At 39.7% G+C, this 22,425-nt stretch overlaps 1 protein-coding gene across 3 annotated transcripts in view; it reads right to left on the bottom strand.

Moving 5' to 3' along the window:
• Positions 1-21,884, bottom strand: part of LOC139751752 (uncharacterized) — a 397,676-nt gene extending 375,792 nt beyond the window's left edge. For 2 of the 3 annotated variants that reach the window (XM_071667300.1, XM_071667302.1), the window contains exons 1-2: positions 21,658-21,884; positions 9,728-9,956 (exon numbers count right to left, since the gene is read on the bottom strand). In XM_071667300.1, coding sequence (XP_071523401.1) covers positions 9,728-9,838 — 111 coding nt within the window. In that variant the 5' untranslated portion in view covers positions 9,839-9,956; positions 21,658-21,884. The remainder of the gene's footprint in view (positions 1-9,727; positions 9,957-21,657) is intronic. The other variant, XM_071667301.1, reaches the window with a different exon arrangement.
• Positions 21,885-22,425: the final 541 nt, after the last annotated feature.

Below are 22,425 nucleotides of genomic sequence, written 5' to 3'. Positions count from 1 at the left end.
GATTTTTATTCAGCATGAAAAGTACTTCTAATAATGAGTTTTTAATGGAAATCTATTTTTCTGAGAAAAATACCGAAAATTGAAGGTAATAGTTCAGGGTATTTTTTAGCTCAAAAAACTTTTTGTTTTGAAATTGAAAGATAAGATATTGAAACACTTCTATAATCAAAATAATCAAGGAAAATGTATCAAAGAGCTCTCAGTTACCGATACATACCCAATGAATGCAATGCAAAGGAGCAGAAATATATTGAAATTGACTTCTTTTAACATCTTTTTTAAATGTTATAAAGACGACTAAACGATATTTAAATACCAGATTTGTATTCAGCATGAAAAATACTTCTAATAATGAGTTTTTAATGGAAATCTATTTTTCTGAGAAAAATACCGAAAATTGAAGGTAATAGTTCAGGGTATTTTTTAGCTCAAAAGCTTTTTATTTTGAAATTGAAAGATAAGATATTGAAACACTTCTATAATTAAAATAATCAAGGAAAATGTATCAAAGAGCTCTCAGTTACCGATACATACCCAATAAATGCAATGCAAAGGAGCAGAAGATATTTGAAATTGACTTCTTTTAACAGCTTTTTTAAATGTCATAAAGACGACTAAACGATATTTAAATACCAGATTTGTATTCAGCATGAAAAATACTTCTAATAAGGAGTTTTTAATGGAAATCTATTTTTCTGAGAAAAATACCAAAAATTGAAGGTAATAGTTCAGGGTATTTTTTAGCTCAAAAAACTTTTTGTTTTGAAATTGAAAGATAAGATATTGAAAGACTTCTATAATTGAAATAATCAAGGAAAATGTATCAAAGAGCTCTCAGTTACCGATACATACCCAATAAATGCGATGCAAAGGAGCAGAAAATAATGTGAAATTGACATCTTTTAACAGCTTATTGAATATGTATAAAGACGACTAAACGATATTTAATACCATATTTACATTCAGCATGAAAAATACTTCTTATAATGAGTATTTAATGGAAATCTATTTTTTCTGAGAAAAATACCAAAAATTGAAGGTAATAGTTCAGGGTATTTTTTAGCTCAAAAAACTTTTTGTTTTGAAATTGAAAGATAAGATATTGAAAGACTTCTATAATTAAAATAATCAAGGAAAATGTATCAAAGAGCTCTCAGTTACCGATACATACCCAATAAATGCGATGCAAAGGAGCAGAAGATATTTTGAAATTGACTTCTTTTAACAGCTTTTTTAAATGTCATAAAGACGACTAAACGATATTTAAATACCAGATTTGTATTCAGCATGAAAAATACTTCTTATAATGAGTATTTAATGGAAATCTATTTTTTAGAAAAATACTAAAGATTGAAGGTAATACTCCAGGTTATTTTTTAGCTCAAAAAACTTTTTGTTTTGAAATTGAAAGATAAGATATTGAAAGACTTCTATAATTAAAATAATCAAGGAAAATGTATGAAAGAGCTCTCAGTTACCGATATATACCTAATAAATGCAATGGAAAGGAGCAGATGATATTTTGAAATTGACTTCTTTTAACAGCTTTTTAAATGTAATAAATACGATTAAACGATATTGAAATACCAGACTTGTATTCAGCATGAAAAATACTTCTTATGATGAGTATTTGATGGAAATCTATTTTTTCTGAGAAGAATACGAAAAATTGTATGTATTTCTTAGCTCAAAAAACATTTTGCTTTAAAATTAAAATATAAGGTATTTAAACGTTTCTATTATTGAAATAATCATGGAAAATGTATCATAATGCTCTCATTTACCGATAAATTCCCAGAAAATGCGATGTAAAGCAGTTGAAAATATCGTAACATTGACTTATTTTAACAGCTCAAGTGAATGTTATAAACACGGCGAACGATATTTAAATGCCAGATTTGTATTCAAAATGAAAAATACTTCTAATAATTAGTTTTTAATAGAAATCTATTTTTCTGAGAAAAATGCCAAAAATTGAAGGTAATAGTTCAGGGTATTTTTTAGCTCAAAAAACTTTTTGTTTTGAAATTGAAAGATAAGATATTGAAAGACTTCTATAATCAAAATAATCAAGGAAAATGTATCAAAGAGCTCTCAGTTACCGATACATACCCAATAAATGCAATGCAAAGGAGGAGAAAATATATTGAAATTGACTTCTTTTAACAGCTTTTTTAAATGTTATACAGACGACTAAACGATATTTAAATACCAGATTTGTATTCAGCATGAAAAGTACTAATAATAATGAGTTTTTAATGGAAATCTATTTTTCTGAGAAAAATACCAAAAATTATATGCATTTCTTAGCTCAAAAAACATTTTGCTTTAAAATTAAAATATAAGGTATTTAAACGCTTCTATAATTGAAATAATCATGGAAAATGTATCATAATGCTCTCATTTACCGATACATTCCCAGAAAATGCGATGTAAAGCAGCTGAAAATATCGTAACATTGACTTATTTTAGCAGCTCAAGTGAATGTTATAAACACGACTAAACGATATTTAAATGCCAGATTTGTATTCAGAATGAAAAATGCTTCTAATAATGAGTTTTTGATAGAAATCTATTTTTCTGAGAAAAATACCTAAGATATTTGGTATTTTCAGGGTATTTTTTACCTCATAAAACTTTTGTTTTGAAATTGAAAGGTAAGATATTGAAACACTTCTATAATTAAAATAATCAAGGAAAATGTATCAAAGAGCTCTCACTTACCGATATATACCCAATAAATGCAATGCAAAGGAGCAGAAAATATATTGAAAATGACTTCTTTTAACAGCTTTTTTAAATGTTATAAAGACGACTAAACGATATTTAAATACCAGATTTGTATTCAGCATGAAAAATACTTCTAATAATGAATCTTTAATGGAAATCTATTTTTCTGAGAAAAATACCGAAAATTGAAGGTAATAGTTCAGGGTATTTTTTAGCTCAAAAAACTTTTTGTTTTGAAATTGAAAGATAAGATATTGAAACACTTCCATAATTAAAATAATCAAGGAAAATGTATCAAAGAGCTCTCAGTTACCGATACATACCCAATAAATGCGATGCAAAGGAGCAGAAAATAATGTGAAATTGACTTCTTTTAACAGCTTTTTTAAATGTCATAAAGACGACTAAACGATATTTAAATACCAGATTTGTATTCAGCATGAAAAATACTTCTAATAATGAGTTTTCAATGGAAATCTATTTTTCTGAGAAAAATACCAAAAATTGAAGGTAATAGTTCAGGGTATTTTTTAGGTCAAAAAACTTTTTTTTTTGAAATTGAAAGATAAGATATTGAAAGACTTCTATAATTCAAATAATCAGGGAAAATGTATCAAAGAGCTCTCAGTTACTGATACATACCCAATAAATGCAATGCAAAGGAGCAGAGGATATTTTGAAATTGACTTCTTTTAACAGCTTTTTTAAATGTCATAAAGACGACTAAACGATATTTAAATACCAGATTTGTATTCAGCATGAAAAATACTTCTTATAATGAGTATTTAATGGAAGTCTATTTTTTTGAGAAGATCAGCGAGTGCTGATAATCCGAACAATGGCTGGCATTTGTGGCGATGTCTGCTGGCTGGCACGGGTGCCATGCAGTCGTGGCGGGTGCCAGAGTGCCTGCTGGGGGAGACAGGAAACCGTCGGGAGGCGGCAGGTGTTGCTGCTGCCCAGGGCGATTTCACAGTTTCCACCCAAATTGCTGAAGCAGGTACGACGACGGTTGACGATCGCAGTGCGTCGGGAAGGTTAACAAGGCAAGGATAACGCGCGTAGGAGACGACCTTATAAGCTTCATCTTTTAATCTCTTATCTACATCTCAAGCTTGGGTTTGGGCCACGTTAGCTTTCGAGACGGTGGAGACTCAAGTAGGTCGATACTCCTCTTAAATGGCTCGAGTCAGTGTAGAAAGTGGCAGTAAGCTGGTTGTGGAGTTCAACCAGGTACTGATCCACACTCTGCTGACACTATCATTAATGGGTTATTCCTTGAAGTAGTTTGAGCGACGGCGTGGAATCAGAGGGAGGCTGAAGGGACCTCTTGAAGGAAGCGCAAGAGGTGGCAGGGCCTGACAAGCCTCGCAGACAATGTCTGATGTACCTATCGACATCATTTTCCATTCGTGGGTTCTTAATGATAGGGATCTGCAGCGATCTAGGTGTACAGTGTACAGTGTCTAAAAATGTGTTCTTAGCGATGGTTGTGCAACAGTAGAGTGAAGAAACGGCGCCGGCACCCACGGGTGAATCGTCAACATGCATATAAAACAGAAGCGCGCAGCTTTGAAAAGGCATCGTAGATAACGGGAACAGGGCGGAACAGTAGATGAGGAACTAGAAAGGTAGATATGGGTTCCTCGACGAGGGTCAAGTTTGCACAGACCACAAAGGAAGCCTTGTTACCGTGAGATGAGACAATGGTTCAGATGGTGGTTTACTGAACGAGATCCAAACCTTCTGAGATGTATGTAGATGCCAAAGGCGGCAGAAAGCCTTGGCAAAGGGGTTTGTAAGATAACCGAGCTATTGGACGTCCTCTTCACGTCAAATAAACGTTTGCCGAAGTCCAGTACAGATTACGAAGTTCGCAAGAGATGGTTGGGAATAGCGATGATGGGTAGGTATTGTCCAATTCCCTCCTTCTTGGCTTAGATTCTTTTCATGAGTCCACGTTTCTGTCGTGTGTGTGTGTGTGTGTGTGTGTGTGTGTGTGTGTGTGTGTGTGTGTGTGTGGTAACATGCAAATGCACACAGGCACGAATGCACGTGCAAACAAACGCTTACGTCTTTGCCTCAATGCTTGCCTTTAAACGCTTGCCCGTGCACCCACATGAAGCAAACAAAGACATACTTCCTTTTAAAGAAAATCAACCTAGTGTATTCTTAACCGCCCCCCCCACCCCCCACCTCCCCCTTCTTTTTTTTTTCTCATCATCTTTTAGGTGCGGAAGAACCTGAGCCACAACACATGGTGTTTGTCTGGCCTTAAAGAGCTTCAAAGACTCGTTCTCTGCCACCATCTCTCCCCCACGACCCTTAACCTCTTGAGTTCCATTATTCACAGTGAGTGCGTAAGATGGGTCACGACTATTGTACACCGGAAGAACGAGGCAACACACACACACACACACACACACACACACTCCTTTGTGACCAGAGACGACCTTGCTGCGGGATCAGCGAAGATAACCACAAAGGCAGAGTGGGAAGAGCGTCTTGATGGTACCTGAGGAAGTAGTTCTTCATGTGTGGGTGTGTGTGCGGGTGTGTGTGTGTGTGTGTGTGTGTGTGTGTGTGTGTGTGTGTGTGTGTGTGTGTGTATGGAGAGACTACCATCAATACAACTGCGGAAGTCAGACAACATCCTCTCTCTCTCTCTCTCTCTCTCTCTCTCTCTCTCTCTCTCTCTCTCTCTCTCTCTCTCTCTCTCTGTGGAGAACTTGCAAGTAGGTATTCTCATAACAAGAGATGATGTTCAGCAGGATTAATGATTAATATGTCGCTCTACAAAACCACAACAGACGATGCTCAGCAAGATGAATGATTAATGGGTCATTGAAAAACCATAAGAGACGATGCTCGTCAAGATTAATGATTAATGGGTCACAACAAACCACAACAGACGATGCTCAGCAAGGTTAATGATTAATGGGTCATTACAAACCATGAGAGACGAGGTTCAGCGAGATTAATGATTAATACGGGTCTATCAAGTTACCCAGAGCAAAGGACTCAATACAGGTAACTTGAATAAAAAGGACAAATCTCCTTAGACCCTGAGAGGAAAAAACGTGTGATGAAAAATACTGCCATTTTCTCTATACACCTGAACTTCACCTTACATGAGTTCGTGTGATGTGGACGGATGGGTGAGGAGGGACTGTGAGGGGTTAATAAGCATCACCTTCACTGGTTTGCCCAGATAAAAAAGAGAAAGTACCTACGAAACAGACCAGCATTTAAGAAAAGTCTTGTTCAACATTACTGTAAATCTCTTGAAGTTCAAGTGTCACGATAGATTTGATAAATTACTGTCTAGCTTTTCAGGGTATTTCCCAGGCACGTACTCGAGAGGTAAACTAAGACATTAATTCTTATATGATCTCGTCTGTCAGAATGGTGATACATACTCTAATGATATTGGCTACTGGGTTACCTCCACCCTCACTTTCTCCTCCCTCACACGCCAGCCAGAACTCTCAAAAGGATGTTGTCGAGTTAATTAAATAAGACTTTCTTTTTTGGGCAATAAACTTGATATCTTTTCAGAATCACAGGTCTGGAGAAATACTGAGTCAGAAGTTCTATAAACGAAAAGGTAAAACGTTCAGATAAATTTGTGGGGGAAGAAAATAAAAAAAAGATTCAACTTTACAAATCTGATTTTAAAATTTCGTCATTAAAGCTTCCATTTTCCCCAGTGGAATATATGAATAATTGACCTCGGGTTATATTTCGGCTGCCTTTTGGAAAAAAAAAAAGAGGAAAGAAAAGGCATCGTGAAAAGCTAGTGTGTTTTGCCTTGAGTCAGGCCTGGCTTCTGTATGAAGTCAGCTGGGTGTGTGTGTGTGTGTGTGTGTGTGTGTGTGTGTGTGTGTGTGTGTGGCTGGCTTATTATCGACCCATTATCAGCTTCAAACGCCGGCGACAAACTTATTTTTCAGATACCCAAAGAAACTTTGTGGATTTCTAATTAAGAGGATTCTCTTCCGCTAATTATGCACACACACACACACACACACACACACACACACACACACACACACACACTCTCTCTCTCTCTCTCTCTCTCTCTCTTTAGAATCACCAGTATGAGGAATATTCTTCATTGATTCTCTTGGTAGTATTCTCTGCTCATGAAAAAAGGCTTTCAGTTCTCTCTACCCCGATGAAGACGTGAATTTATCTCTGTGCTATACATATATGTTTTTCAGGTACTACTGATACTTGAGGAACCTATATTTTCCCAATGTTCATTATTTCAAATACAATTTTTTCTTATTCGATTTCTCCATTCTTCCTTGTCTACCGTATTTCTACCATGGCTTTCAATACTGTATTGATATTCGAATGAATGTCCAACTGCTTTCTTCATCATCATCAACTAGTTTCCATCACAGTTTTTCTTTGTTTTCTTTTCCTACTTAGTTTCAACCAATGTATCAATATTATTTGTTGCAGTGGTTAGTTTCCCTACCTGGACTATAGATGTCAGCACCTGTATCATATATTGAACGCTGGTACGCTACTCTTACGAAATGGAATCAGGAACACCACCTCACACCCACGTATCCAAGGAATTCAAGTCTTTCCAGCGGCATTCAGTCCTGCACCTCGATCTATCATACTCTCTATTGACAATGCATTACTCCTTATGTCTCCATCTATCTAGAAATGTGTCTAGTATTAGAATATTATTTGGCAATCTTTTTTTTTTTTTACTGTGACCGACGTAGCGCTGGGAAAATGTGCCGACAGTCGAGGACATTTCGGGTAGAAAAAATATAATGGAAAGAAGGTGGAAATTAATCACAGCTCCGCAGGTGTTTCAAGACCCGACTCTTAAAGGAAGAAAGATTACGTGAGGAGGGAAAGACAAAAGGAAGGAAGATAATTAGAATATCATTTTGTAGGTCATCGGTCAATAGGCCTTTTGTTATCAAGACTTTTTTTTTTTTTTAATACGCTTTTCCGAGAACCCTCCTCCCTCCTCCATGACCCATGTCAAAGGTCAGATGGCAGCGTAGGGTTGATGGGTCGCTGATTGCTATCCCGTGAAGAGGGGGAATGTTGCCTCTGACGTTACTCCCTTCACCTCGATCTCCCGTCTCCATCCCTAGCTGGACACTGACATTCCAGAGCCATCTTCCCATACCAGTCACACCTTGTAAACACCAGCCTCACTATGAACCCACTAGCCACACCTTGAAGACACCAGCCTCACCATGAACACACCCCAGCCATACCATGAACGCACCAGCCACACCATGAACGCACCAGTGACACCGTGAACACACCAGTGACACCGTGAACACACATGCCTCACCATGAACGCACCAGCCACACCACGAACACACAAGCCTCACCACGAACACACAAGCCTCACCATGAACGCGCCAGCCTAACCACGAACACGCAAGCCTCAGCACGAACACATAAGCCGCAACACGAACACATAAGCCTCACCACGTACACACAAGCCTCACCAAGAAGCACCAGCCTCACCACGAACACACAAGCCTCACCACGAACACACCAGCCTCACCACGAACACACAAGCCTCACCACGAACGCACCAGCCACACCATGAACGCACAAGCCTCAACACGAACACACAAGCCTCACCACGAACATACAAGCCTCAACACGAACACACAAGCCTCACCATGTACACACAAAGCCTCATCACGAACACACAAGCCTCAACACGAACACACAAGCCTCACCACGAACGCACCAGCCTCACCATGAACGCACCAGCCTCACCATGAACACAGCAGTTATACGTAAATGGCCATGTTCCCAGTGGCCTCACGTTGTTGACAACATACATCCGTCGAGGGAACAAACATCCCTAGCCAGGCCTGACGACAGTGACCCGGCACGACACGAATCGTGTAACCTGACACCAGCTGATCCCCTCTGTACCCGGGGCGAACGAGGTCAGCCCTGGCGTGTGTTACACTACCGGAGGTCATGTGGGAGGAGTTGGGCGAGAGGTGAGGGGGTGGTTATGGTAAGAAATTTCGGGTGGAATGGATGATGCTGATGAGGATAATGAGTTATGAGGAAAAGCATGATGATGGGTCATGGGTCATGGAATGCTGACGGGGGTTCAAATGGGTCACGATGCAATGGATATTCGTGAGGCTCCATCTCGTATCTGTGTATCTGTCATTCTCATTAATTTCCAAAGGGTTAGGTGCAGTGTACCCAATATTGTTTACTCCTTGAAGCACAAATTCTGGATTACCATATTCACTAACCGTTCAAAACCGTATGGTCAAAACAGGTGCGAAATATATGCACCTTAGGGCTTGAAACATGGACATGTTCCTATTTTGGATGAATCAGTTATTTCAAACCAATTCTTTTTTCTGCACGCGCTTATGCATAGGTCGGAATTCACAGAGGTAAATATTTCACTTTAAGATATTCCCTTCACAGAAAAGTATAACAATGGCATTCTGTTTATATATATATATATATATATATATATATATATATATATATATATATATATATATATATACGAGAATCAATACAAAGTTTCGTTCCTGACAAAATTGATAAAACAACAAAGTCATTACAGACTAGCCAATTGTCTTCTTTGAGCTTTCCCTCACCAGAGCGAACAAAAGGCAGAAATCCACCAAGCTTACACACAACGATCATCTAAATCCACAGAAATCCTGTAAATCGAGTACCCCTGGTACCTATGACTTACCTGCCTCACCCTCACACACACACACACCCTCACCCTCACACACACTACAACCCTCCCTCCGCAGCATGGAAGTCATAACACAGACGTGGTAATGATTACAACCCCACGATAGACAATACAACCCTCTAACGACTTAGTGTTCATTATGGAACAAGAGTAGATTTCCCGTATTCCTTTTCTCTCTGAACACAGGCAACTGTTCTACAAATGTTCAACTGAATCGTGTTATTCAAATGAGTGGATACTTAAAAGAATACTTACAGTGTGGAGGCCATGCAACACGTCGAGATGTCTCTGAGTTTTGACTTGTTTTTTTTTCCCATACTTGCACGCCATTTCCCGCGTTAGCGAGGTAGCGCCAGGAAAGTCCATCTTGAAATTTTTGAACACAGACAACTGTCCTACAGATGTTCATCTGAATCATCTTATCTAAACAAGTAACTGTTTAAGGAACACTCACGTAAGGCAGGTCTCGCGCCACAAGCTGCTCCTGAAGAAGAGAAAAAAAGGGATGTAATAACGTGATAATTGTTGCAATGTTTATATGACATTAGTGATAATTAGATCAGTAATGATGACTCCTTATCTAGTGTGTATGAATCATTAGCTAGTGTATATAAGATTAATCTTTAGCCAGTGTGTATAATATGATCATTAGCCAGTGTGTATAAAGTGAATCATTAGCTAGTGTGTATAATATGAATCATTAGCTAGTATACATAAGACCAGTCATCAGCTTGTATACATACGCTCAAGTATAACTGCTCATTAAACCGAGTTGATAATCACTACGAGCAATCTTGGAGAATAGACGCGGTCAAATTTCTAACACACAAAACTGCACATGCAAATTTAGAATCGTAAACACCTCCCATCACTCCATGTCGTGTATCATTCTATGTAAGAAACCTATCACTGACATATTGAATATCATATGATCGTTGATCTGTAGACTTTATAGCCTTTCTAATATGTTTCTATGTTTCCAACATCTACATGAAAGCTGACGAAGGGAGATACAAGTAAATTATCTCCTGTGTGTTCGTTAACTTGTGCGGCAGCGTGTACTAAGATACGTCAGTTGTGGGAGAGAGCAAGTGCTTTCAGTATCCCTCAGTAAGCATTATATATATATATATATATATATATATATATATATATATATATATATATATATATATATATATATATATATATATATATATATCTTTTTTTTCAATTCTCCCTGAAATTTAATGACACTCTCTCACCCCAACTCTCATTTGCCCTCTTTCACCTCTTGCACCTTTCTCTTGACCTCCTGCCTCTTTCTTTTATACCTCTCTCACTCATTTGCATTTTTTCCCTGCAAAAATCGTCCAAATGCCTCTCTCTTCTCTTTCACTAATGATCTTACTTCTTCATCCCACCACTCACTACCTTTTCTAATCAACCCTCCCATGCTTCTCATGCCACAAGCATCTTTTGCGCAAACCATCACTGCTTCCCTAAATACATCCCATTCCTCCCCCACTCCCCTTACCACCTTTGTTCTCACCTTTTTCCATTCCATTATGTTTTGGACAATCACATGTTTACCACATGGCGTCCTAGCTTCGTCTCTTCGATGTATATCAACTGACTGTTATATTTCTCTCTTGTGTCTCCCCTGATGATGTGATTATTACACGAAAGTGCACTTGGGAACTTTTCGTGTTTCATTTTCCCCGTGGACTCATAGGAATATATATATATGTATATATATAGGAATCCCATATACCTTTAAGAGGCTCCTGCAACACTCAGAGAGCTATCTATATCATTTGTTTCCACTCAGAGAAAAACGTAATAATAGAATTGCGTAAAATATACTTAGGCAACATCCTGACCAAAAAGAAGACGGCAGTGTTGGTGTTGTGTAACCTCTCAGTAGGTTAGAAATTGCAGGAAATACGTATTGCAATAAGTTGTCAGGGAGAATTTGACATTCAGTCTCCTCCGCTGTAAATCCGCTTCCGTTCTGACAATAGTGAGATATAATCCGGTATTTAGGGGTGGGGGTGAGGTGAAGGCGAGGGGAAAGGACGTGTGGTGTGTGTGTGTGTGTGTGTGTGTGAGAGAGAGAGAGAGAGAGAGAGAGAGAGAGAGAGAGAGAGAGAGAGAGAGAGAGAGAGAGAGAGAGAGAGAGAGAGAGAGAGAGAGAGAGAGAGAGAGAGGGTATACACAAGGGTGATCTGGGAGAGGGACAGATTAGAGCAGCTCTACAGGTGATAAAGGAGTGTACAGCACCAGGTACGAAGGAGGAGGAGGAGGAGGCGACGGAGGCGGAGGAGGAGGCGGAGGGGCGCGCGTGCAGAGTGGAGGTAACCTGCTTGCCTGCTTGCAGTATTTGTGGAGCTTGGAAAATGTGTTCCCATTTTCGGTGGCTGAGGGGGGACCTTGGGTAGAAGCCAGGGGGACTAACCCTAGCCAATGACAACTAATGGAAAAATCTCCCCAATTGTTTTGAGTTGCTTTCTGTGTTTTTCTCTCGGCAGCGGTTCTGTGAGGGTAGGTCGGTGCATTGGAGTGTAGGTTAGTATACTGGACGGGAAATCGCTGTAGCCATTAGCATTTCAATAACAAAGAGGTAAGGACTGTATTTGGTACCATGTCTGCCCCATACACACATACACTCACACACATACACACACACATACACTCACACACATACACACACACACAAACGTGTATACATATAAGAGTAAAGACATGGTACATATCTATACGTATATACATGAGGTTAAGAGAAGTTGTGTTCAAGGATCGTACCGTCAACCTCTGGGCGTCGCAAAGTCGCGTCGCACCCAAATACAATGACGTATGTGTCAATCAGCGATAAGAAACTCGTAACCAAGACTTATGCCACATTATACACGAATTACTCCACTCAACATAGTGACCTGAAACAAGAAATAGAATTCTCTCTGCAACACCTATGAATCTAATTCAATATTCCATTACTAGATGGAACAGGGGAAAAAAAAAAAAGAAAATAGGGTATTGTGATTCCGCACCATCATTTTCAATTTACATATTGAAAGGTTTATAGAACAGGCGAGATTTACCGGTAAATGATAATAGATAACATGATCTCATGTAACTACCAGTATTTACGTATGGTGATAGGCAGGTGACAATATCATATATATATATATATATATATATATACATATATATATATATATATATATATATATATATATATATATATATATATATATATATATATATATATATATATATCTTTTCTTTCAAACTATTCGCCATTTCCCGCATTAGCGAGGTAGCGTTAAGAACAGAGAACTGGGCCCCTGAGGGAATATCCTCACCTGGCCACCTTCTCTGTTCCTTCTTTTGGAAAATTAAAAAAAAAATAATGAGAGGGGAGGATTTCCAGCCCCCCTCGCCCTCCCCTTTTAGTCGCCTTCTACGACACGCAGGGAACACGTGGGAAGTATTCTTTCTCCCCTATCCCCATATATATATATATATATATATATATATATATATATATATATATTACATAAAGGTATTCCTGGTTGAAGGTTGATAAACCTGTGTCTCTCAACACCACTCAAGATTCGTACGACTGTCTTTGCCAACACAGCTTCAAGTCTGTAGGTCTGTGTCTGCCACCACCGCTCCAGGATGGTAAGCCTGTGTCTGCCACCACCGCTCCAGGTTGGTAAGCCTGTGTCTGCCAGCAACACCATTCCCTGGAACCAAGCGTTGCCACCGTTGGTCACAACCTCCCGGTGTAGCCCACAACAAAGCGAGCGACGCTTTGCCACCGCTGGTGCTCTAATTCCAATAATACATATATACTCGAACTCTGCAGAGGAAAAGAAAGCCCTTCAAAACGTCCCAGCTCCTCTACCCATAACATCTACCACGATTTTGTATCAATAGCCTCGAGAAAAATACAATATGAAAGGTATGGAACATTTCCTTTCTCTTCAGTGCTTTCATAAAGAGAAGAATGGCTTTACTTTTCGGCCTTACGGGGAGCCGTTAACAGCCCTTGCGTAAGAATGACGTAAATAATGCAGAAAATTATGGTGCTAGGAGAGAGGCGGCAAACCTCCTAGCATCCGCTAGGGACGACGAGTCCTAGCCTCCGTTGCTGCTATGATCTGCCAGACGAAATAAACAGCTTATTCATTTCTTCCCTTTTATTCCCGCCGTTGAATCTGCTCATCGCCGATTTGTTATCTACCGGAGTTTTTTCCCCCCCACTTGGCCTCTCCCAGTTAGATAATGACTACATATTTACCTTTTCTTAATGACTGTGGGCCTCCAACCAGCGGTCTCGGTTAACCTCTGTAATGACCAATTAGCAAGTGATACCTTGTTAGGGTCGGCAACGCCGGTTCTGATCTGGGTTACAGGTCGATCAGCTGATTGGATGCTGTGGTGCAGGAGGAGGAGGAGCAGATGATGATGATAATGATGATGATGATGATGATGATGATGATGATGATGATGGTGATGATGATGATGTGAGGGATTATGGTGAATCAGCTGGATTTTCCCAGGGAGAGGGACCCACAGAAGCTGTCGTTGATGCTTGCTTGTTCGCTCGCTGCTCGCCCAACTAGACCTGTATACACACCAGACTGTTCATACGTGCTTAACCCACCACACCCGTCATAACCTCACACACCTGGCATATAGGACTCGTCCCACACCTGGCAGTCCTCCTTGGCACACATGATGACACACATTCTACCTACGTATATACACGTGGCCTCCTACAGTGCTGGGTGTTTGTAGAGAAGTTACTCTTGACCAGGGATAGTTTTGGATATATATATATATATATATATATATATATATATATATATATGTGTGTGTGTGTGTGTGTGTGTGTGTGTGTGTGTGTAACCGAGATATTAATCAATCATTTCCCCCTGAATAAACTGATGTTTTACGACTCAGGAAACTTCCTTTGGACCCCGAAATGCAGAGAGAGTGATCAATCTATCACACTCGTGGGTGATGTAAGAGTCAAAGGATGATGGGTGAGGAACGTATACGTGGGTTATCCTCAGACCATCACTAGGTCGACGGAATTAGGGTGGAGTGGGGCTTTTCTGTGGCAGAGCTTAAGCCATGGAAACGCGCCCTTGTGAGCTGAAGATCCCCTCCCACAGATGTCTGTCTATACTCGTGTGTGTGTGTGTGTGTGTGTGTGTGTGTGTCGTGAAGAACAGAATTCAAAACTGAATTTAGAAATATTGAAATAAAAATATTTATTCTCATTATGAGTTGCATTTAATGTCATTAGTATTCAGTAACAACAGCAGTGCAAAAACAATTATATAACTGCTAAAACTTTATGGACCAGTGAGCAGGTTGGCAAATCTGTCAGTATTTACGGACGCGCGTGTGGGTGTGCACACACGCGCGCGCGCGCGCGGGTGTGTGGGGGGGGGGGGGGGGGTGGTGTAAAGGGGGGGCGGAGGCTACGCTACATTGTAAAAAGCGTTTGGTGTTCTGGGTTCACAATTAACTCGCCGACGAAGGGAATGGAAACTGTAAACAGTGTAATAACCTCTATATCACTGCTGATGCCGTGATCACAACGTACCATTCATTCTGGCTATAAGTGTTTATTATTCATGGCCTGTGTGATGCTACCGAGTGTCGCACTGATCGACGTTAGCCTGTGATCAACCCCTTACGTCACTGATGATGAAACGATCATTTTTCAAACTTTCTACGTGTCTGGTATTTGGTGACTATGTAATTCACTATACTGAAGGTTAATATAGATCGTTCGATCACTATCCTTAAGTCACAGCGTATTCACTGGACTGTTGGATGTATGACTGACCTCAGCACATATACCGTCTTGGATATGTAAACATGGTTGAGTTGTGCAGTTGCTGACAGGAGCTCGACCTCAGAGAACACCACCTTAGCTCATGCTGACCAGTGAGATTTTCCAGTCCCAGCGCGTACGGTCACCCCGATGTCCTAAAGCTAGTCCAGCACGTCTAGATGAGAACCCTCCACCCACCACCACTTGTACCAAAAGCTACGCCGGGTACACTTGTGCCACAAGCTACGACGGGTTCACTTATACCACAAGCTACGACGGGTCCACTTGTACCCCAAGCTACGACGGGTTCACTTGTGCCACAAGCTACGACGGGTTCACTTATACCACAAGCTACGACGGGTCCACTTGTACCCCAAGCTACGACGGGTTCACTTGTGCCACAAGCTACGACGGGTTCACTTATACCACAAGCTACGACGGGTTCACTTGTACCACAAGCTATGACGGGTCCACTTGTACCACAAGCTACGACGGGTTCACTTGTACCACAAGCTACGACGGTTCACTTGTACCACAAGCTACGACGGGTTCACATGCACCACAAGCTACAACGGGTTCACTTGTACCACAAGCTACGACGGGTCCACTTGTACCACAAGCTACGACAGGGTCCACCTGTACCACAAGGTACGACGGGTCCACTTGTACCACAAGGTACGACGGGTCCACTTGTACCACAAGCTACGACGGGTCCACTTGTACCTCAATCTTCCACGGATCTTCACCCTGCATCTCGTAAGGCCATGATGAGGCTTCAGCATCAGATAGGCCAGAGACACGAGAGACTCGTACTGAAAGGGGAGACTTGTGGTGAATGAGATACAGTGCGGACCCTGAGAGAGAGAAGGTTGGCGAGAAGAGCCTGATACCAACGCATCAAAGGTTTTGCAGATATCTCTGGTGGTAATGTAACGCGAGTTAGTGACATCAAGAATGCTGTTCCCATCATGATAAGGGGTAAGAGAACGTCTATTAAATAATGAAAAAAAAAAATGGCACTTGGAGCTATAAGCCATCAGTGAGCTGACGTTCAGAACAGAGGAAGTCTCCGTGTCACAGCTGGCGGTCGGAGAGCCAACAAACAAACAAACAAACAAAGCCGGTGTTGCCCGTAATTCAACCACTGACAAAAAAGATTTCCATGCTTGTGGATCCGACCTTTGCAAAGTATAGAGGGAAAGTCTGGGATTTGGTTTGTGTGTGTGTGTGTGGGTGTGTAATTTTCGAATATTTGACCCGTCATGTGTTATATGTATGATTAAAAAGTTTGATCAAGTAGAGGTAAAAACGCCGCAGTTTTTTATATATATAGATATATATAAAAAAAACGGCATCAAACGCAATACCCGAAGCCAAGTACCAATATCCCGCCACTCGACTGATGGATTGCTTCCATTTTAATTACTCTTGCCAGTATAAAAAAAGGGGAATATTCCTGTATGGAGTTTCACACACACACACACACACACACACACACACACACACACACACACACACACACTCATACACACACACTATATATATATATATATATATATATATATATATATATATATATATATATATATATATATATTTTTTTTTTTTTTTAAGTGTGTGGGTACTTACATGCAGACAGACAGACAGACACGTATCCACAGATCGTCAAAAAGAGAGAGGCAGACAGACAGAGAGAGAGAGACAGAAGGATACACATCTCGGGTGCCACTACAACACTCACAGATCCAGTTGAGGTTTCGCTGTCGAAATTCTATCATTGTTCATTGGATGTTTGTCGTCGCCACGCCCTCCCTTTTGTGTGTGTGTGTGTGTCGGGAGGGGTGGGTGAGGGAGTGGGGGAACAGAAGCCACTGCTAATATTTGATGATCTGCAGGCAGGGAGAGGCCAGGGACTAATTCTACCGAAACAAAGCGAAAAAACTTTTCTCTGGCAGGATACTAATTGTCAATCATTTTGTTAATCACGCTAGGAAAATCATTTGTTTTGTTTTTTTTATCCACCCCCCCGCCCCCGCCTGGCCTGTACCTACAAACGTAAAAAGGAAATAATTGTATTAAGCGAGTAAATTATCTATAAATAAAAGATTATTCAGCGGCAGTGTGTAATGATCATTTGGCTGGCATTTTGTTTACGCCCAAATGACTGCGTTAATTAACTCGCTCAACGAAGGTGTCAGGTCGAGGGTCGTGGCTTCAGGAGTGTGATGGCCTCGGCTTCAGGGGTCAGCTGAAGATGACTTAATTAAATTCCAAGATAAAATAGGGTTGTGTTACGAATGATGTTGACAAGGGGTACAGGAGTTGCCATGGTAGAGTTTTGTGTCGTGTGTGTGTGCGTGTGTGTGTGTGTATGTGTGTGTATGTGTGTGTGTGTATGTGTGCGTGTGTATGTATGTGTGTGTGTGTTTGTGTGTGTGTGCTTGTGTGTATGTGTGTGTGTGTGTGTGTGTGTGTGTGTGTGTGTATATATATATATATATATATATATATATATATATATATATATATATATATATATATATATATATATATATATGTGTGTGTGTGTGTGTGTGTGTGTGTGTGTGTGTGTGTGTGTGTGTGCTTGTTTGTCTGTCTATGTGCATGTGCTTGTTACTATGTGCTTACGTTAGTGTATATGTTTATATACATGCTTGTGTGTGTGTGTGTGTGTGTGTGTGTGTGTGTGTGTGTGTGTGTGTGTGTGTGTGTGTATGTGTGTGTGTGTATGTGTGCGTGTGTATGTATGTGTGTGTGTGTTTGTGTGTGTGTGCTTGTGTGTATGTGTGTGTGTGTGTGTGTGTGTGTGTGTGTGTGTATATATATATATATATATATATATATATATATATATATATATATATATATATATATGTGTGTGTGTGTGTGTGTGTGTGTGTGTGTGCTTGTTTGTCTGTCTATGTGCATGTGCTTGTTACTATGTGCTTACGTTAGTGTATATGTTTATATACATGCTTGTGTGTGTGTGTGTGTGTGTGTGTGTGTTTATGGAGATGCTTGTCTGTGTGAGAGAGAGAGAGAGAGAGAGAGAGAGAGAGAGAGAGAGAGAGAGAGAGAGAGAGAGAGAGAGAGAGAGAATGGGAGACTATCAAAACCCCCCACAAAGTTCATGACAACACACAAACATGTCATTTACCATGTCAACAGACACAGCCGACGACTCACGTCAGCCATGACACGGATGTGCGTTCTCTCACCGTCAGCTGAACCTCGCTGACCACTGTTTTTCTGCTAAATGATAAACCACTTTATCATTACCGCTAAATAACCATGATGTCCCATCTAATAACCGAGATCGGTGCTGGAACGTACAGGAAAGAAGTAAGAACGGGAAATAATAATTAGATTTCCCTATATCTTCCCTCTGATAGGCAACAGGGGAAACAGACTCATTCTATTTCTCCATTACAGTCATCATTTATCTTACCCTCCCTGAATCCATCCTAAGGCAAATTCGGGAAGAGAGAGAACATTATCAAATTCACATACCCTTTTTTTCTTCCCCCGCCCTGATAGCGACTAAAGCTGATGCGTATTCGACGCGGGTAATTCACTTATCGTAAATGTATTTGTGGCTAACACGGAGTGAAATCCCAGAGGATATGTAAAGGAGCGGGGTCACGCCCTCCTCCTCCTCCTCCTCCGCACGCCACACACACACACGTAACCGCCACCGAGACGCAACCAAGTTTATTCGGGCCGGTGTCGCTCGTCCCTTGTGATGATGGCTTTGACGATGATCCCCTCGCCAGCTGCCAGGCCCTGTATTACCCAGGGCTGTTAGGAACAAGAGGAGGAGAAGGAAGAAGAGGAGAGGAGCCACCTCCTCGGACGGCCACTGAGCCTGGGGAAACCAGAGCCAGCACGAAATGGAGTCGTCAGTGCAATTTGTATACTGGACAGTGACGGAGATGACCCCCAGTATGCCGGCCGAGCGAGAAACCCGCTCGTTTTTGAATAATAGTTACTGAAATCTATTCAATCTGACGATATATATATATATATATATATATATATATATATATATATATATATATATATATATATATATATATTCTTTCTTTCAAACTATTCGCTATTTCGCGCGTTAGCGAGGTAGCGTTAAGAATAGAGGACTGGGCCTTAGAGGGAATATCCTCACCTGACCCCCTTCTCTGTTCCTTCTTTTGGAAAATTAAAAAAACCGGCTATTTCTTAACTTAGGCGTTTGATAATCAAAATAAATCACTCATTACATTAAATGGCTAACTGATTTAGGCAATAGAGTGGATTAAATGTCTTAAAGAAAAAAGGAAGGAAATCTAGCGAACTGGCTGAATAAAAAGATAAAACGAAAAACTAAATTTGATGAATTTATCAAAGTAACTAATTGCATAAAGCAAACTTCGCATGATGACTTTACTGCAGATAAAGATGATGACTTCCTAAGTCAAGGCAACGAATATGATGATGACTTTACTGCAGATAAAGATGATGACTTCCTAAGTCAAGGCAACGAATATGATGACGACTTTACTGCAGATAAAGATGATGACTTCCTAAGTCAAGGCAACGAATATGATGACGACTTTACCACACACACAGAGCAACAAAGCAGCTGAATATGATGACTTTATTTATGCAAAACAAATACACATGATAATCTTACTACACGAAACAACTAGATATGGTAACTTTATTACACAAAATAACTAAATGTGATGACTTTATTACACAAAATAACTAAATGTGATGAGTTTATTACACAAAATAACTAAATGTCATGACTTTATTACACATAATAACTAAATGTGATGACTTTATTACACAAAATAACTAAATGTGATGACTTTATTACACAGAATAACTAAATGTGATGAGTTTATTACACAAAATAACTAAATGTGATGAGTTTATTACACAAAATAACTAAATGTGATGACTTTATTACACAGAATAACTAAATGTGATGACTTTATTACACAGAATAACTAAATGTGATGACTTTATTACACAGAATAACTAAATGTGATGAGTTTATTACACATAATAACTAAATGTGATGACTTTATTACACAAAATAACTAAATGTGATGACTTTATTACACAAAATAACTAAATGTGATGACTTTATTACACAAAATAACTAAATGTGATGACTTTATTACACAGAATAACTAAATGTGATGACTTTATTACACAAAATAACTAAATGTCATGACTTTATTACACATAACTAAATGTGATGACTTTATTACACAAAATAACTAGATGTCATGACTTTATTACACAAAATAACTAAACATAGCGACTTTGTTACACAAAAAAACAAGCAAACATGATACTTTACTATGCAACGCAGAACAACCAACAAATAACATGATGACTTTATTACATTAAAACAACACTAAACCTCAAACTTTATTGCAGACAACTGAACGTGGTGGCTTTATTACACAACTACAACATACGACTCCATTACGCAAAACAACTTTACCAGATGACTTTATTAACAACAAAACAACAGAAGCGTGATGATGACTTTTGACACACCAAACAACTATGCTTGTTGACTTGATTACGCAAAACAAGTAAACATAACTTTACTGCACAAAGAACCAAACATGATGTCTTTATTTCACAAAAGCAACTACATAAGGTGATTATATTACGCAAAACACCTAACAAGACGACCTAACTGCCCCCTAACAACTAGACGTAACGACTGTGCGACGCAAAACACCTAAACATAACGACCATATTGCACAAAAACAATTTTATTACAAAAAAATACAAAAAAAGGTATCTTTATTGGATAAACCGGAACTAGAGACGTTAATAAGTGTATACACGTTATAATTAGCAACTCTATATCTCTAGTCTGACACCACACATATGTGTGTGGATTCCAAACTACGTACGTCTCCTAACAATCGTTATACAGTTAACTTTGCCACCGTCGCTGCTACGAACCTCCCTCCTATAAGCACTTTGTTTATATCCTCACCGTGTATGTGGAATCATCGGTATTGGAACTTCTATTTCCCCCTCATCATACATAATCCGAATGCTATTAGTATAGGAGGATATCGTGACGTCCTTTCTCCCTCCGTCCTCCAACACCCCTACCACCCGGTCCCTCTTCTCACCAATAACCACACCGGTGGTTCGGATAGTACTGCTTCCTTGTGTTGTTTCGCTAGTTTTACGGTCATACTGTGGCCTGGGAGCGACACCGGACTTTTATCTTAACGTGTGTGTTGAAAGCACAGCAGTAGTACAATAGCGTAACCTCCCTTCCGTACTGAATCAAGAAACGACTCACCTCACGTTGGAAACGCCTCTTGAATGGTTTCGAGGCAGTTGGAACCTCATTTCAAATACTTCTTGGCCATATCAAGTCTTCATATACGTTCACTGATCTTTTTCAAAATCTTGGTAGCACGAGACGCTAATATAACACAAAAAATATCTCATTCAGCGTCTTAAACCAAAGCATTACACTCACAGACACGCGCGCGGTCCACCTTCTCTGACCCTCACAACGCTAATGATGGATCACCAAAAAACTGCGGGTGCATTCGAGGCAAAAAAAAAAAAAAAAAAAAGACTATATAGTAGGAGAAGCAACTTAGCGTGGTCTGATGTAAACCCCTTTATGATTTCGCCTCTGGCCGCTAGATGACACTGCGATCGGTGACGAGAACAGGTACCTAAGACGTCTGTTTGTTTTGAATTGTGGCCTGACGTGAGGAAGGGAGTTTTTGGTTGCAAGACACAGCGGGAATCACTTGTTGCGTTGTGTGCGAAACGAACGAATGCACGAATAGAGATATTCATTTCATAGTTTTTTTTTTTTGTGTGTGTGTGTGACAAGTTAATCTTTGGTATATTGCTTTTGTCATTATTTGTGATATACTTTGCAATACATTTTTATTTTTGGCAATTGTTCATGCATATTTGTGCTCGTCCTGAGCATATACATGTTTTTCACGCATTTCATTTTTCCTTTTATGTAATACTTGTGATTGTTTTTAAATTGTTTTGTCTAAATACCTCTTGCGTAATGAGCAAATAAGTGATTACTCAATGA

The sequence above is a fragment of the Panulirus ornatus genome, chromosome 12, assembly GCF_036320965.1.
Source record: "Panulirus ornatus isolate Po-2019 chromosome 12, ASM3632096v1, whole genome shotgun sequence".
Classification (NCBI taxonomy): domain Eukaryota; kingdom Metazoa; phylum Arthropoda; class Malacostraca; order Decapoda; family Palinuridae; genus Panulirus; species Panulirus ornatus.
This window is presented reverse-complemented; position numbering and strand designations above follow the sequence as displayed.